General features: G+C 35.8%; 2 protein-coding genes across 3 annotated transcripts in view; one reads left to right on the forward strand and one right to left on the reverse strand.

Annotated features, from left to right (window-relative positions):
- Nucleotides 1–13,158, reverse strand: part of morc3a (MORC family CW-type zinc finger 3a) — a 44,464-nt gene extending 31,306 nt beyond the window's left edge. The window contains exons 1-4 of one of the 2 annotated variants that reach the window (XM_052142811.1): nt 13,094–13,158; nt 11,990–12,058; nt 9,325–9,397; nt 7,240–7,372 (exon numbers count right to left, since the gene is read on the reverse strand). In XM_052142811.1, coding sequence (XP_051998771.1) covers nt 7,240–7,372; nt 9,325–9,397; nt 11,990–12,028 — 245 coding nt within the window. In that variant the 5' untranslated portion in view covers nt 12,029–12,058; nt 13,094–13,158. The remainder of the gene's footprint in view (nt 1–7,239; nt 7,373–9,324; nt 9,398–11,989; nt 12,059–13,093) is intronic. The other variant, XM_052142812.1, reaches the window with a different exon arrangement.
- Nucleotides 12,661–15,287, forward strand: commd6 (COMM domain containing 6). The gene is made up of 7 exons (XM_052142813.1): nt 12,661–12,854; nt 13,653–13,711; nt 13,811–13,876; nt 13,981–14,057; nt 14,220–14,388; nt 14,776–14,928; nt 15,020–15,287. The coding sequence occupies exons 1-7, from the start codon at nt 12,830–12,832 to the stop codon at nt 15,068–15,070; spliced, it is 600 nt and encodes a 199-aa protein (XP_051998773.1). The 5' UTR covers nt 12,661–12,829; the 3' UTR covers nt 15,071–15,287.
- Nucleotides 15,288–17,877: the final 2,590 nt, after the last annotated feature.

Consider the following 17,877-nt stretch of genomic DNA (forward strand, 5'->3'; position numbering starts at 1 on the left):
GTTCGGCTTTCTCAGGCTGCGTTTCCACTGGGGCGGACGAAATCCGCTCAAAGGCGCTCACAGCACTAGGAGAGAGCTTGCTCTGCACCGCTGCTAATCCTACAATCCACCTTGCGAGGATGACGCTCTGACTTCATTGGAATGAATTAAAAACGCTCTCAGCTTCGCTCAACGTGCCAGTGGTAACGTAGGGTCAGACTGGATGAACTTGCTAATGCTAGCTTCCTTGCTAACAATAAGGTTATGTCGGACACCGGAGTGATTCCAACCGCACCGCAAGACTTCAAGACAACGGTTGAGCTCTCTCATCGTCTCTAGTATAGAGCGCGACAGAACAACAGTGATGTGGACAACAGCTCTGATCAGTCTATACTATAATCTTGAATATGGTTCTCTAGCACCAAACATGCATAATTTCTACCCTGTCCCGCTCCGCACGCTTTGCCTCTTTTTCCTGCATGTGTGTAGACATGAAGCGTGAGTTAATGTGGTTTCAAAGCACCTTTTAGACCATAATGTTTTTCCCTTCTAAATGTATCTTTATTAATCAGCATGTTAAAAGCCTTTAATAATAAACAAATCGATTTGTTCTAATTTTGTGAAAATTAATTAGATGTCTGGAATGGATAAGGAAATACTACAATTAATAGTTGGTAGACTAGTCTCTCTCTTTAATGAAAATATACAAATGTTTTTTTATATTTAAAAAAAAAAAGTTTTCTAAATTTTCTTTCGGGACACCCCTGAACCCACATTCAGCATCATTCCACAGTCACAAGGGCTTTTATGGCCCATACTTGGGTATCTGAATCTAAAGAAATATACAAAATATTTCATATTCCAATAAATACTGGACATACTAAGCTTCAGAACAAACAGATGATCTTTAAACATAGATTTTCAATTGATAAACTGTAAAAGACGGTAAAATTGGTAAAAGATCCCGCAGACCCCACTGCTTTGGCCCTCTCTGGACCCCCTGTGCAGTTTTGTTGAGACTATTTTAACTTTTTAGAATTTATTTTTTCTTTGAAAAAAAAGAAAGAAAGTGCAATGTGTAAATGTATATCGTGATAAATATCGATATCAAACAATATGAAAAAGATTATCGTGATATCAATTTTGGCCATATCACCCAGCCCTACAGTAACATACTGTTACCACGAATGAGATTTGCTGTGTTGTCGTCCATCGACGTGGACTGCTGTGTATTTCCACCATTGTGGGTGAGACTGGCACACTGAGTTTCTCTATTAAAGAACCAATGACCGTGGCGGACGAATAATGAGCCGTTCACCGCGTCTCTAATTGATAAACTAACAGTTGCCTTCTTAACTACAATCGGCGCCATTACCATTCTCTCTCTCTCGTACTAACCGCACACACACACACACACACACACACGCGCCCTCACAAACATAACCTGCATACACACATTTGGCAAGCAGATAACTTGGCGATAAAGCTCAGCTTTGTCCCTAAGTTAATGACCAGCGGAGACACAAGTTAAACGGGCAGATGCCATTAACCAGTCTCTCTCTGCTAGGTTTGCCCCTACCAAAGATTTTCCTAGTCAACTAGTAGTCATTAATTTAACATTAGTCGACTAGTTGCACGTTTATGATATTAAGTTAATTACTTATATATATTTTGGGGGGGCAACAGAAACATTTTTTAGTTACAGGTCTGAGAAAGAATGTTATAAGTAACATTGCTAACACTTCAACATTACAGAGAAATACTAAACCGAAATAATGAGCATTTAATTTTACAAGTGCACACACGAAGCAAGCCGCAGCAACAACGGAAAAAGTGGTAATGATTCTGAATGTGTCAGAAAAACCAGCAAAAGACTATCTGAACATTTTGTTAATTTATAGAGAGAAATGCACATTCGGATTGAGCAAACATACAATAATCTCGGGGATCGACGATGGTCAGAGAGATCACCAAAAGCTGATGCCTTTGACAATGTCAAGATGATATTTGGCTTGTTTTCCCATTAATGTATTAAATTATTATTAGACTATTATTATTATCATCATCATCATCAAATTAATATTACAATAATTTGCCCGTGGACACACAGATGACAGAAAAGAGTCTATACGCATGTATGACGCGCTGATACGGAGGTGTGCAGTCTCAAGGAACACGCGCATGTAAACTTTTTTTTTTTTTTTTTTTCAGGTTTATTTAACAGGGACAATGCACACTAATGATACATAATTAAATGTACAGTGTGCCAGAATTAGCCAATAGGCTATTTTACATCTGCTGTCCCTGGACAGATCTTGATATGTCACATCTAAAAAAAAAAAAATAATAATAGAACTGGGACAATAATTAACAACAAAGGTTTCACCTATCTAAACACAAAAGAACACAATGAGCCAGCCAACCACATTGGCATAGCACAAGAGGCACAAACAAGCAAACAAACAAACAAACAAAAAGGCAGGACAAGGAAGACAGTGCAGCAGTAAGATTTCATGTCAAGTGTAAACAGTCCTGACTATCTATTAACCATTTCTTTAAGTTTAAAAGAAACGTACAATTTAAAATTCCTAATTTGAATGGGAATGTGATTCCATTCACGAGTAGCCCTTACTGAAAAAGCTGTTTGACCAAGCGCACTCTTCCTAAACGGGACAATGCAGTCACCTCTTGCTGCACTCCTTGTAGATCTGAGAGCATTTGGTGCTGTGCTCACAAACTGGCGCAATACAGGAGGAGCCAGTCCATGCTGAATTTTGTACACAAGACAGAGATCTGCATATATAATCAAGTTTTCGAAATTCAATAAATTATATTTTTTTAAAACATGACAATGATGATAATATATGGATTTCCTATCGAGTACTTTAAGAGTTTTCTTATATAGGGATAGTAATGGTTTAAGAGAAGTGTTGCTAGCTTGTGACCAGGTAGTCAAACAATAGGTGATATGAGATAAAATCATGGAATGCATGAACATCATAGCGGCCATTTTTGACATGCAGCTACGGACATATCTAAAATTTGCCAGGTTGTACTTAATGTGATTACAAACCTTCTTAATATGCAATTTAAAAGTAAGATTGTTATCTATATAAACTCCAAGATATTTAAACTCTGAGACGACTTGTAGTCTCTCCCCTGCTACGACTATATCAGGTTCTACACAGCGGCTTTTAGATTTACTTAAAAACATACATACAGTTTTGGATACATTCAGTTGAAGACAATTATGATTTAACCATTCTGTGATCTTTTGCATTGATTTTGATAGCAGATCAGCAGCTTGTATCAAAAGGCATAATTATGATAACCAGATATCAAAAGGCTCTGTGAGATAATGGTGGCAAATAAGGCCAATTTGGTTGCTAGGAGTCCTGGCTGGAGTCACTCAGCACACCCTGGATTCGAACTCACGACTCCAGGGGTGGTAGACAGCGTCAATACTCGCTGAGCTTCCCAGGCCCCTATTGACTGCATTATATTATTTATTAATTGATATTACTGCATTAATAAAATTTGTTATACCTTAAAAATAAGTGTTTTGGTATTGTTCTGCATGCACCTATGTCAAGGGCTGGCAGGGGATGTCAGTGTTTGGATTCAAGGCTTCATTGTTTACCTTTTGAATGTCGATGTTCTACAGATGTTGATTTTCCTAAGAGAACATTCCTATAGTGAGGCTCCTATACTGTCTGGTTATTAGTTCCTGATTCCAGGGTGGTGCACCCGCAATATTAATCCTTATTAATATTCTATTGATTTTGATAATTATCTTTGATGATAGTTAATTTGAAGGATCAATAAGTTAATGTTAATTCTAATCAATGTGCTATTGATTTTAATAATTATTATTTATAATTATGAATTATTGCTAATAAACAAACCCGCTCCTGAATGAAGCAACAGTTCAAACAAGTTTTATGTTCAGTTAAAATAAAACCTATTAAACTAAAATCAAGCTCGCAAATTAGGTTTAAAGACTATTTGATCAGTGTACTGTATACATATCAACATACAGAACCATAGAACTACATGTATACACATACATAGGCATGCACATATGTACACACATTCCTACACAGAATGAAAATGACTAACCACAGTCATGATAAATATCACATAAATGTTTAGGAAGAAATGGAGGCAACTAAAAATTTGAAATAATATATTCTGAAAAAAAGGTAAGAAAAGGGTCCCTCAAAAAATTTACCTGCATTACCCTTTATAGAATACCTAATATTTTCCAAATGAATGAAATTCATAACATCTCATCCAGTCATCGAATGACGGAGGTGCATTCTGTTTCCATAGCAGGAGCATGCGTCTCCATGGTAGTAATGTAAAGACAGCAAATAAGTTTGTAAAGTGACCAGATAAACCAAAAACATTTGGGGGAAGTCTGAAAAGTGCAACCAGATGGCAAGGTAAAATCTGCTTCTTTGAAACTAATGAGAAGCAATTAAAGATTGTCAGCCAAAAATAAGCTATGGATGGGATAACCAAAACATATGTATATGCATATACTCTTATATTCAGTTTATAACTGGAAAAGAGGCTAAAGGAGTTTATAATTTTCTGAATTTGGGGTAATGAGACAACAGGGTCAGAGATATAGAGCAACATATCATCATGAAATTATGTGAAGAGTTCCAGCTCTTCTGATGCCCTGTATGACCTAATCAGTACGAATGCCAATCGCCAGGGGTTCCACAACCAGTGCAAAAAGCAGAGGCGCAAGTGGGCAGCCTTGTCTTGTGCCACTGTACAAGGGAAAGATAGTGTTCAAAGAATGATCCCCCATACTTAAATTATAACGAAAGTGAATATGCTTTAACAACTTCACAAGTTTTAAAACATGTTATTTTGTTACATTATCCTTGTAAGTGCATTTTTAACATTAATTTTACATGAACAATTACAATTATTTCAATTGAATTAAACATTTGTATAAATGTATTTTGTGCTTCTTGTAGGGCTGCAACTAACGATTATGTATATGATTCATTGATTAATTGGATAAAAATTATTTTTTCCCCTGTATTTTATTCAAATATAATTTTTCAAAAAAACTTTTATGATAAAGGGCATAAATATTAGGTTTGATTTACAAGACTGAATTCACAATTCTATACTCTCACAAAACTTTGAACAAAGCCTGAATCATGAAAAGTAATTATTTGGATTTATTATTACTTTTAGGACATTTGCGAAACATTTCCTTTACCTGTAAAACTTAACAAAAAGTGTTCATCATTAAAGAGTAAATTGACACATAGGGCAAGGATTGGAACAAAAAAAAATCAGCCCAGCAGAGGGCAATAGTGACACGAAAAAAGAAATAATAATTCTGCCCTGCTGAAAAATAAATAATTATGTTAGATACATATCCTTGTACATGTCACTGATTACATACATTTAAGTATTTTAATATTATAATTTAAAAATGGTATTTTCACTGATTACGTGTTTCTAAACTATTCTTTTCTAAAAATGGTGTATTCTTATCCAGTAAAATAATGTTTGCTATAGTATAAATTTACTAGTGAAATCTGACATTACATGTGGCATTATCAGTAGGACTTTCAAATATCAGGACCCTTAGCATTATTATACATTATATTCAGCAAACACTCCACATTAAAATCTATGCTTTTTATGATGTTCTTTGAAGTGTATATTAAGTGCTCTCCTGCGCTGGACAACTTGGGCCCTGTTTTTTCCTGCTTCAACATTTCTCCACTGTTTTTCAAATGAGTTTCATAATGAAACACATTTTTCACTTGGCTGTGAAGTGGCATCACTGACGGGGCTTGTCTGTGCGTACTGCACTGTACGTAAAATTTGTTGTGGATGATTTTTATTATCGATAATAATCAATTAGTTGTTGCAGCCCTAGCTTCTTGACACTTTGTGATACAGATTGTTGTTTAGTAACCTACACGTATGAAATGTATGTACTTTAAAAACTTTGTAAATAACATTTTTAAACGTGATAGTTTGTTAAATAATCATTGTAAGTGTTAAATTGCTTATGTAGCATCAATTTATACAGAAGGCCAAAGGTGGTTTCTGAAAACTGCTTACTCATGGCTCGTAAGTTAAAGAGTAGACCCTCTTGTTAAAAACAAATACGTTGTTTATTCGTTTTGAAATGCTCAAGCATCTTGACCAACACAGGTTCATACACTGAGACCGACATGTCCACAACTTGGTCATAGTTTTTATCATCTGTGACTTCAGAGCCTGTATCACAGTAATCTGTGTCACTGTCTCCTGAGAAAAATTTGTTATCATCAGAATCTTCTGTATTAACCACCGAAGTGCTTACGAAAACATGATTGTCCAGCTTCTTGTTTGTAAAATCTTTGACTACTATGAATCGTATATTTGTGGTTACATCATTCCATAAGATAATGGACAGTGGTATGTCTTGGGTGGCTGTCACACTCTTCCATATTTAAGTATAGACATAACCCCAATCTCTATCCTCAAAAATCAAAGGTGTACTGTCGAAAGACTCCCCTAGTGTAGATCTTGACAATACGTGTTGTTTTATATTAAGCTTGAATCCGGCAAAATAGTTACCAGATATGGAAAACTCATGCTTCACAATGTTTGATGTAAAATTTGGCAGACTCGATCCATTCTATTGCTTCGAGGCAATAGTCACCTTCTCTGACATCTCAATGTGAGCCCACACCAGAGAAACAGCCATGGTCATCGCCAATGTTCAGAATATTTTCTGAATGTGTTGACTTATACACATTCAGGAAAACACATACATTTATAACCACTTCACAAACTTCCAACACACAACCAACTATCGCTCAAAACATCGGTTACAACAAACCAAAGGTCAATCACCGGTCAAACATTCTCAGTTAAAACATTTGTAAATGGTCAAACTTTATCACTAAAAACACCTGCCACACATATCCGGTCAATGACATCCTAAGTTCCGACTCCATCATACATCATCTTTATCTCATCCATCAATAAAATTTTACATTTGGGGGATCATAATAATTACTGACATTTCCTTGATAAAGGAACTGTTAAGGCATTTACAACAATTACTTGTTGTTACTCTTAATCTGTGTAAGATTGTGCATGCAAACACACTCAATAAAAGTGCCTCTTTGGCTAATTAATAGAAGTCTGAACTTTGGAGTGCAAATTTTCTGTTCATTAATACTGTATTTGAATAGTACTGACAGATTTGTTTGCACTGTGACCCACCTGAGCATTTTGTACATCTTGTCATAATCCAACCCTGCTCCATTATCCATGAAAGTAAGACAGTCTTGATCTCTGATAACTGTCTTGTCAATCCAGAACTGTTTGGCACTCACATCTGGGTCATATGCATTGTCTAAGAGCAAGTAGAAAATATATTAAGCCAGTTTTCTGAGTGGATATCTACCGAGGTAGCCTTCAAATATCACTAAAATAAAATATCTATACTGTACTTATGGTGCTGCAACCTCAAATGTAATTTGGACTATGGAAACATAATAATCTTTCTTTGCCTTGCTTCACCCTGTTGTTCCCAAATATATATCCTAAATATAGTAAACGAATTTCAAGGCTAGCCGTCTTTGGCCACGGGAAATATATTTTTGTATTGTCAATTATTTATCTGCATTTTTTGAGGAGGTACTATCTCCCTTGCCTCCTTTGAGAGAATGTTTTTTGGGTGTGTGTGAAAATGTATGTATTTGTATAGTGAATTGACTCTTAAAAGGAATATTCTGGGTTCAATAAAAGATAAGCTCAATTTGAAAGCATTAGTGGCATACTGTTGATTATGACAAAAAGTTATTTTGAATTTTTTCCCTCCAAGCAAAAATCTGGGTTCTAGTGAGGCACTTACAATGGACATAAATGGGGCCAATCCATGAACGTTAGAATACCCACCGTTTTAAAAGTTTACAAGTATAGCCATAAGACAAACAAAATATGTATGTATACATGATTTTAGTGTGATCAAAAACACTTACTAACTGTTTATGTTTAAAGTTATAGTCAATAGAGCTGTTCAGCTTGTAGCCTAAAAACCCGGAAGAGAGTTAGCCATGGGTACCCTCTGGATTTTCCTATGGGTTTTTATAATGGGGTTTTTGAACTTTTGTGTAAAATAAAGTCTGTGGTAAAAATTTCTTCACGATATCTGGACATTTTGTTCTACAACATAAATTACACACAGTCATAACTCAAACGTGAATTTTGAAACCGTATTGAATTACATATTTTTAAAAGAACCAACAGTGGCTTTAAAATTTACGTTTGAGGTATGATTGTGTAATTTATATTGTAAAACAAAATGTCCACTTATTAAGTAATGTTTACCACAGACCTTATTTTACACACAAGTTCAAAAACCCCATTATAAAATCCTATAGGAAAACCACGAGGGAACCCATGGCGAATTATTCTTTGGTGTTCACCTACAAATTGACGTCAAGGCAGAACAGCTCTATTTTACAACTTCATTGCCGTGACGATGTAGTCAACAAACCCTAAATCGACAATATAAACAACTCTACAGCTCAAATAATACACGAGTTTTAAAAGAAGAATTAATGTAAGTACTTTTATAAAATTATAAGCTTCACATTTCTGCCTTTAAACCCTACAAAAATTGGCCCCATTCATTGTAAGTGCCTCATTGTAACCTAGATTTTTGCTTTTTTAAAGAAAAGGTGGAATGTGTTGAAATAACTTTGTGTTATTCAACATTATGCCACAAATGCCATTGATTGGGCTTAACTTGTATTGAACCAGGAATATACCTTTAAGGGGCCATCACACTAGTCTTAGAACTTGCACGTTTTTCAGACAATGCAACGCAATGAACCAGGATAAGATGTCACATGCGAGGGCTTCATGGTGACGCTTACATTCATTCTAGGCCTATTGCAACAATACACTGAGAAGATACACCAGATATTGACTACACTGTCTGATCAAGAAAACAGATGAGATTTCATCACTTGCACAGTGACAGAGCAGACAGTCTGTCCCTAAAGACAGGTAAGACAAACACTGAACAAAGAATCAATACTTTAAAGGAGGTATCTGCAGCTGTTACTGTTAAAAAACCAAAGAAGGACCTACTTACTTTCTAAAAGGCATTGAATTATCATAGTTTTTGAATTAATTCATAATTCTCCAAATAGCAGACAAAGAAATATAGGCAGGAAAAAGTTTCAGGTGTGAAACTAGGATGCATACCCATAGTAATCTAGCAGCTAAAGGGAAATTTCAAATGTTCACTGCAGAATAAATATTCCATGATGAGGAAAAGTAGAACCAGCCACTCACCTATCAGCTCTGCTATGGCGCTGAAGGGCCAGGTGTGGCTAGTAGAGTTGGTGTGAAGGAACTTTGGATTAAGCTAAAAAAATAAGAAAATACAGGGCAACGGGTTACAACAGCAGTTTAACAAGCCTTTAAACTCTTTTATTTTGAGTAATATCCTAAAACATAGTTTTATGAATACATGCTGTATTCTCAGACTGAGGATCTGGTAACAAAGTTACCCTTTGCAGACAAAACCAGTATTTGACTTGATACATTTGACCACTATATCAGTTTGCAGGTTTGAATGACAATTGATTTTGTTGCTTGTGCCACCAAGTGCCATCTCTCCCATTGTAGTGGTTTCTATTCAATTCACCGATGACGTAGTGATTTTTGATCACGTCACTTAAGGTGTGGTTATCAGTGTATGAGTGTCAGATGACCCCTCCCCCTTTTCAATATGGGGCACCAGTTAAGAATACTATCTTAACAATTTATGAACACTCCAAAAAGAGCTGTTTGATAATTTAGAATTAATGTAAACCAGAGGAAGTTGGTCAGCTGATTTATCTGAAGAATCTGTGAGAGTCTGGATAACTAGTAGAGTCTTTGATCATCAACACAATGAAGAAACAGTTGTAATAAAATTAAGGAAATGTATTAACAATAGATATGCAAGAGTAAATACAGAACAATTAATAATGCTAAAAATGAATATGCACTGCTAAAGATAATAAACTAATAGCCAAAAGGAAATAACTGAATTAAACAAGAAAACAAATAAATGATTTGAACACTAAATAAATGTAATACTGTTGAACTGAATGTAGGAATAGGAGGGAATTGTATGGGAATGCTCCTTATGGGAAACCACCAAATGGCTCTGGCAAAATGGTGATAAATAATTCTTATTTATCATTAAACAAATAATATACATATTATTTGTAACAAGCTGATCCCGAGTAGCTGTTATCTAAGCAAGTTAGAAAAACATATGCTGCAGGTATAAACTAATGCCAAGGTCTCTAGAAAGAGGTTTGGTAAGTTTATATGTACGTTCCACACAGTTGGGTGATCAGTCCAGCAGTAGAGACGTCTTCCACTGGTGTTGTGGGTAGCGTGCAGGCCACAGAGTTGCGATCCAGTAGACATTGCCATGCTGAGCTGGAGTATGCTGAACTTTGGTTGTGCCAAGAGGGTCCTTAAAGAGTTGACTGGGCAGATGGGTCAGTTAAATCTTCACAGGGTCCTTTGCAGGCTGGCTGCATCACTGAGGAGCCATGTGGGACAGGCAATGTCTGCCGATGCAGAGGTCCTTTGTGGACTGGGCTGCGCTGCTGGAGGAGCCGTAAGGGTTAGATAAGTTCCCTCAAAGCTGGGGCCCTTTTTCAGCTAGAATGCAGCCGAAAGCAATATAAAAGGTTTTGCTTGCAGAAGCCTAACTTCAACTATCTTGTATTCTCTTTCCTCGTCAGGTCAGAAACTCAGGACGTGGTGTGTCTGTTGGTGTCTCCTTTCCCGTCATGTTGGAAACGCAGAACACGGGTGTGTCTATCCGGGGGACATATTTATACCTTTCTAATGAGGAGGAGATTGAAATCGGTCTCCTTTCTGATCCTGGAGTGGGATTGGCCACTGGTGTCTGAAGCAGCCATGGTGTTGCCCACCCTAGTGTGGAAATCATTTGCATAGCATAACATTGGGTGTTAAAATTGTGTCTTTAACGTTTTACCCATATATTATTTCTTTACCAAACCTCTTTCAAATTATTAAAGGCATTGTATGGAACAGATAGAGACCAAACACAATAAGAAATGGTTAAGACATCGTCCAAGCATACGTTTATCTGTTAATAGGTCTGTCCCGTGAACTGTTGTGTTAACAGTCAAAAATCATTAACATAAACTGTGCTTTGCATGAAGATGGAATGGATGTGTTGCAGTTTATATTAATTTAAGTCCTGAAAACATAGGTATGAATAGATTTCTGTGGCCCTCCACTGCTGCTGCATCCATCCTATAGTCCAATGAGAAGTCCTCTCCTTGCTCCTTCCACATCGGCAGATAGAGAGGGGCCCTGCCATAAACTGGTCCCTGGAATGCCATCTTAACTGATATTCACCACACCATTTTGGCTAACTTAAAATATTTAACCTAGTGTTTAGAAAGACACTACATCTTATTTAGAGTTATTATAAATGTAAACTTTTTAATCATGTTTATCAACAAGAGTTCACATTATAAAACGGATAGCTAGGGATTAAAATAAATATTACAATCAGAAATGTTTACTTGAACATTAAGTGATTTTTACATTTTTTTTTTTTAAATCTCGTACCTCGTAGCTTTAACATAACTGGTAAACATATCAATACATCCGATTGTGAGCAGCACTTTCGTCACAGTTTCACAAATCAAGTCCAATGTCTGCCATATAACCACATACATGACCGCTTTATTCCCGGACTTGCGAAACTATTCACTGTATTCTTTGTTAAGAGCAAGCACGTGGCTTTCTAAAAAGAATATTACCCATTCATATATTACACATTACCCTGTCGCTTGCAGAGCGGACAATCATAATATCACTTTTCAATTATCTATTACTGCTTTGAATCTTTGTACCTGCTTTCATTCGTAAATTACACATGTCGGGTAGTAATAAGAAGCGTGTAAAAAATACATACCGCACTGAGCGGAATCCCTCTCTCCGTTTGAACCGCCATTCTTCTTCACAATCCCGCGATGACCCAAAACTTCCAGATGAACACAAACATCCGGGGATAGTGACCAGAGATCGTAGATGGGATTTTCAAAATAAAGGACCAAAGAGTACCACTTAAATTAAATTAATATGATTGTGTGTGTGTTTGATATGTTTGTTATCATTTATAAACATATTTTTACTTACTTTTTGCATTAATTTGATTCCTTTAACAAAATCCTGGCCACTGAGCCACCCCTACTTTTGGAATTAACCTTGCTTTGTACCTTTCTGTCCCCATTCTTTGTGTAGAATGAAGCAAATTTCAAGGGTGTGTTTGGGTCAATCATCTTGAACTATTTCTAATAGTAAATAATATACATTATTACCGGTGGGTGAGGTAAATTTAAAAAAGTTTCAGAATATAACTTTCATGAAACCTGTACCATTCAAAATTTATAATGCAATATTAAATAAATCAATACAATTATTTGACAAAAATAATAAGATCACACACATATGCACATTTGCTGAATTATTATTTCATAAATTGATTTCATAACACTAATCAGTAATATGAATTCTTAATGCGACTGGCAGTATTATTTTGAAAGAAAATCAGTATTATTTTGAAAGAAAGTCGCAATAGAATGGATCACTTCCGGCCAGAAACAGTTCCGTTTCAGAGTTGGCTAAAGGGTAAATTGTAAACAGAATAGGGCCAATATAATCTATTTGTGCTTAAAACAACACCTCCAAGACTTGGTTCTCAAGCATACGAATGTATTCATCTTAAGCTATAGTAGTTCCATATCTGTCCAAGATGTTGTCAATGGAGCTGCCATCTGGTGAGTTCATTTGCTATGATTAATGTATTTCTTTATTTTCTAGGCAAATTGAAAGAAACATTCAAGTAAGACAGTCAAATATATATATATTTTGTGTGTATATATATATATATACACACAATACATACATATATATATATATATATATATATATATATATATATATATATATATACACACACACACACACACACACACACACACACACACCGATCAGCCACAACATTAAAACGACCTACCTAATATTGTGTAGGCCCCCCTCGTGCGCCATTCTGAGATGATATTCTTCTCACCACAATTGTACATAGCGGCTATCTGAGTTTCTGTAGACTTTGTCAGTTCGACCCAGTCTGGCCATTCTCTGTTGACCTCTCTCATCAACAAGGCGTTTTCGTCCCCAGAACCGCCCACTGGATGTTTTTTATTTTATTTTTGGCACCATTCTAGGTCAATTCTAGACTCTTGTATGTGAAAATCCCAGAAGATCATCAATTCCAGAAATACTCACCTTTTTCATGAGAGAGGTCAACAGAGAATGGCCAGATTGGTTTGAACTGACAAAGTCTACAGTAACTCGGATATCCACACTGTACAACTGTGGTGAGAAGAATATCATGATGTGAGTTGGTGCTGTTTTGGCGGAATGAGGGGGCAGGTGGTTTTTAATGTTGTGGCTGATCGGTGTATATATTCAAATGTATAATGTTTGGTGCAGCTTTATTTATTTGTTTTTTTTACGCTGGATAAAATGTCACCACTATCAGCCACTTACTGACACGTTGCATGTTTTTATTGCAGGTGTGGATGGTGTGGTAGAGAACATTGGAAAACTCCCCCCAGATTTGTTTGCAGAAACAGTAAGATTTTTATTTACAAAGGCATGTACAGTGGGAAGATGATCTTATCATGTGTATATAATATAATGCAGATCTGATATAAATATTTTAATTTTCCAGCTTCAGGAGATTTTTGCTCATCTTCAGGAACAGAGCAGAGCAGTAGATTTTATTGAAACCTGTGATGTAAGCTCACAAAAATGACTTCTCTGTATAATTATTTGTAAATTGAGCATGAATGTCCTGCTTTTGAAGTCTTTGTAATGTTCTACTTTATTTTCTAAACACAGAAATTTCAAAGAGCTGGGATAACCCTTGATCAGCAAGCTGTTCAAGATATTATAAGACTGATGTCATACCATTTTAGGTACAGTATTATCAATCTGCTGACAAAATGTCATTCACACTTCAAACTGGGGCAGTTTCATACCCTTTACTTGTGTGCATCTTGTTAAATTATCAACAATATTGTTAGATTTGTGGTTGAATTCAGGTTTGAGATAAACTTTGTAAATTATTATTTTAACAGGTTAGCTGCAAAGAGCAATCTCAGTGCCGATGTCTTGGTCAGTAAATTGAATGAGGGCAGCTGTAAATGGTCCAAAATAGCCCTACAGTTGGTGCATCAGCTCTGGACTGAACATGGTGCTCTTCTACATGCACATCATGAGCTTCTGACCATGGCTAGTATTGGACAGGTGTGTCATATTGCAATGAGTGCAAATGTGTAACTCACTGAGACACATTTTTAAGTAGCGATTGACAGATGTTATGGTATATTTCATTAAATATATAGTGTATTTTCTTTTATGAATCAATTGATGTTATATGTGAGCAAATGGAACGGACAGCTGACCGGACTCAAGCTCGTTGGTGTTTTCAATAAACTACAACTTTGGCATCTGGAACCCAAGACTCTGAGAGTTTTCCTTGCATCTTAGAGAGATTCTTCACAATTTTCCACAACAATGTGTCGCCAGTTTGAGATTATTATCTGATAACCATGTCCATATGGCCAATTAACAGAAGTGTTAGCTCCCTGTTGTGTCAGTTCCAACATCTGATTACATCTCATTCACTCTTAGCTTGTAGATATGCAGTGGAAGCTTGCAATGGCAGTGAGCTCTGACACCTGCCGATCCCTCAACTCCCCATTCATCTCTGTTCTGATGAAAATTGCAGACACATCAGGAGAGATATTGCAAAAGTCCTTTGAGATGACAGTTCAGCAGTTCCAGGTTTGTATGGAATTCACAAATAAAATTTTGTACCATCTGAAGTGTGATTTACTGCCATTAATAATTCTCTGTCTTGTATTTTGTCCCTCAGAACTTCTACAGACAGTTCAAGGAAATGGCCTCTGTTTTAGAGACTGTTTAAGATATCATTTTCCATGTTGTTTTTGCAGCAATTATATATTTTGACATTTTTAACAATTGACTCCACTTTGCACTAATCAGTTGTTATATTATAATTTTTGTTTACCATGTATTCCCTTAATAATATGAGCAGTGAATAAAGAAGACTGATAACATATTTCACCCTGTTAAATAAGCTAAAAGGCTACAAGTCAATATCAAAATAAATAATGTATGGTGGCAGAAAATTATAGATTTCCTGTTTTTTTCATTTTGGATTGTCATGACTGTACATTTATGCTTTTAGAAATGAGTCATTCCAAACCCAGTGCTGTTATAGGTCTATATTTACATGTATGTCATATTCATCTACAGTGGATATAAAAAGTCTACACATCCCTGTTAAAACAGCAGGTTTTAGTGAGATATAAAAATTAAAGTTAAATCATATCAGAATTTCTGCACCTTTAATGTAAAAATTACAGCCAATGCAATGCAACTGACACGGTTTGACAATTGACAGTTATCATACCATGTACATTTGCTTATCTATGGTATTGAGAAAAAAATGCAACCGGACGGAGAATCTCACATACGCATGCGCATCTCCTTGTTTGCCTGTCAGACTCGTCAACTTGTGACACACACGCACACACATGCAGCAGAGAAAATGTCAGAGAGGTGAGGGGATCTGACATGAGTGTGTGTGTGAGTTAAAGCAGTGTTTCTCAACTGGTCTAGTTGGACTGGGTCATGGACAGCAGGGAAAGAACAATGTCATGGTTCTCCCATTGAAGATATTTTGGCGGCCGCCCAAGTGATAGCCTATTTAGGACTGCCGAGGCAGATTTAATGATTATCTCTCAAACAGCTTAAGCAAACATGGGCAATTTACGGCCTACGCAGGCTGGATCAGGCCCTCCACATGGTTTTGAATTGGATATTTCAGTTAACTTGCATTGATACCAAACGCATCTCCACAAGCGTTTAACATGCTCAGGGTTGCCAGATAAGAGACGCAACACCCCCAGTTTGAGATTTATACTTGCGCAAATTGGAAATATTCTGTCTAATGTTATACTTATTTTGTGCAATCTTTGAACAACCTTAGTGATCTGTTGTGCAATATTCTGCTCAAGGAAAAGTGTTATACGGCTACTCTGTGTCCATTCTTGAGGCTGCTTGTGATGTTTGGTGCTACTTTGCAGGTAAACCTTCTCAGTGATTAAATTAAATATAAAAGTAGATTTCGGCATCATTGACACACAGAGGGGTTATCGTTGACATGCGAGCAAAAGCAAGCCAGAGATAAATAAGTATATGTATTTATTATTTGTTCAATTTAGAAATTTTTAAGTCCCTTCACACCTGTATGTTAATCTAACTCTTGCTGTAATCATTTATCATAGTCATGCAGCCTGTGTTATTCTGTTGAGTGTTGAACAACCATCGAGACCCGCATCATGACCCTTTGTTTTATGTTTTAGAGAAAAAAGTAAACTTGCCCGCTTTACGACAAACATTAAAAGTTCTATCAATTTCATTCTTTTTTTTTATTAAAACAGACCCCTGATGTAGAAAGTGTTAAATTGATAAATTAACAGGGAAGTAGAGATGGTAAAATACATTTATAAGCTCAGCCTTTATTCAGTTTTTTAATGCCTGATATAAAAGTATCTATCTTTGTAGAGCAATACAATACTTAAAACAATTGCAGAATAGTCCCATTAGTCACAGAAACACTTCAGAAAATTGAGTACACAACTATTTCTGGGCTTAAAAGATACAGAAACCAAATCAATGCAGAACATTGTATCGCAGAAGTAATACAATGTGGCCCCCATGCACTACTTTAAGCCCGATGTGCCCCTTTACCAAAATATTTTAAAATATTAATAATTACACACCATCACCTTTACAAATTTGTTTCAGGATTTTATATGAGTTAAAGTAACTGTTATATTTTGACAAAATGTTATAGTTTCATATGAAATAATCTAAAAGTAGAATCTATTAGACCTCGTTTTATATCACCAGTGGCAGTTGTAGTTAAAGTTTCAAGATGTGTTTCAGCTAGAATTTATTTTTCAGAAATGCATTCATTTATTATTATTATTACTACTATTAGTTAAGACTAGCACACTGACCTAACCATGGTAACGAGGAGCCTTTCCTTCTGTGTAATATGTGTATAAATATATAATATTAGTTAACAAACAGGATAATAATGGGTTCATATAAGTAAATATGCTCTTCAATATTTAAAAGGGGGAGAGACAACTTCCTGTATATTTTGTTGTTGACATCAACAACAAAAATAATGTCACTTGAGGCATGTCCTTGTACTGGAAAACCATGAACAAAACTATGCAACATAAAAGGAAATGCAACCCAGGATACATTAAATACAGGTAATGTTTAATCTATGGCAGGTCGACACTTGATTTCAAATGTAAAATCTGCATCCTGAAGCAAAACCAGTCGAGAACCACTGAGTTAAAGGTACAGACAGGAGCAGTCTGGCTGTGCTGTCGCGCATCTACAGTATATGTTCATTATTAATAATCATAGGACATTACTTCAAAAGCTCACACAGCTGATGTTATTTTTCATTTAGTAGTTAATTTAACATGCTATGCTAACATGTAAACTAACATGCTTTAGTTATATAACATGTTATAGTTACATGCTATTTTTTATCATGTTTATAAACAAAAGGGAGACATTTTTTACACATACTTCAATAAAATAAATGGTTTCAAGTTTCAATTATAATAAAGTGTTTGCTCAAAAATAAATAAATAACCCTTCTGTTTTCACTGATAATAC

The sequence above is a fragment of the Xyrauchen texanus genome, chromosome 14, assembly GCF_025860055.1.
Source record: "Xyrauchen texanus isolate HMW12.3.18 chromosome 14, RBS_HiC_50CHRs, whole genome shotgun sequence".
In the NCBI taxonomy this organism is placed as follows: Eukaryota; Metazoa; Chordata; class Actinopteri; order Cypriniformes; family Catostomidae; genus Xyrauchen; species Xyrauchen texanus.

What these genes read in the sequence shown, in the direction of transcription:
- commd6 (XM_052142813.1), top strand. Translation starts at nt 12,830, where the DNA reads ATGTTGTCAATGGAGCTGCCATCTG. An exon ending in CAGATTTGTTTGCAGAAACA is followed by an intron (nt 13,712 to 13,810) that starts GTAAGATTTTTA and finishes TTAATTTTCCAG; the next exon opens with CTTCAGGAGATTTTTGCTCA. An exon ending in CCATGGCTAGTATTGGACAG is followed by an intron (nt 14,389 to 14,775) that starts GTGTGTCATATT and finishes ATTCACTCTTAG; the next exon opens with CTTGTAGATATGCAGTGGAA.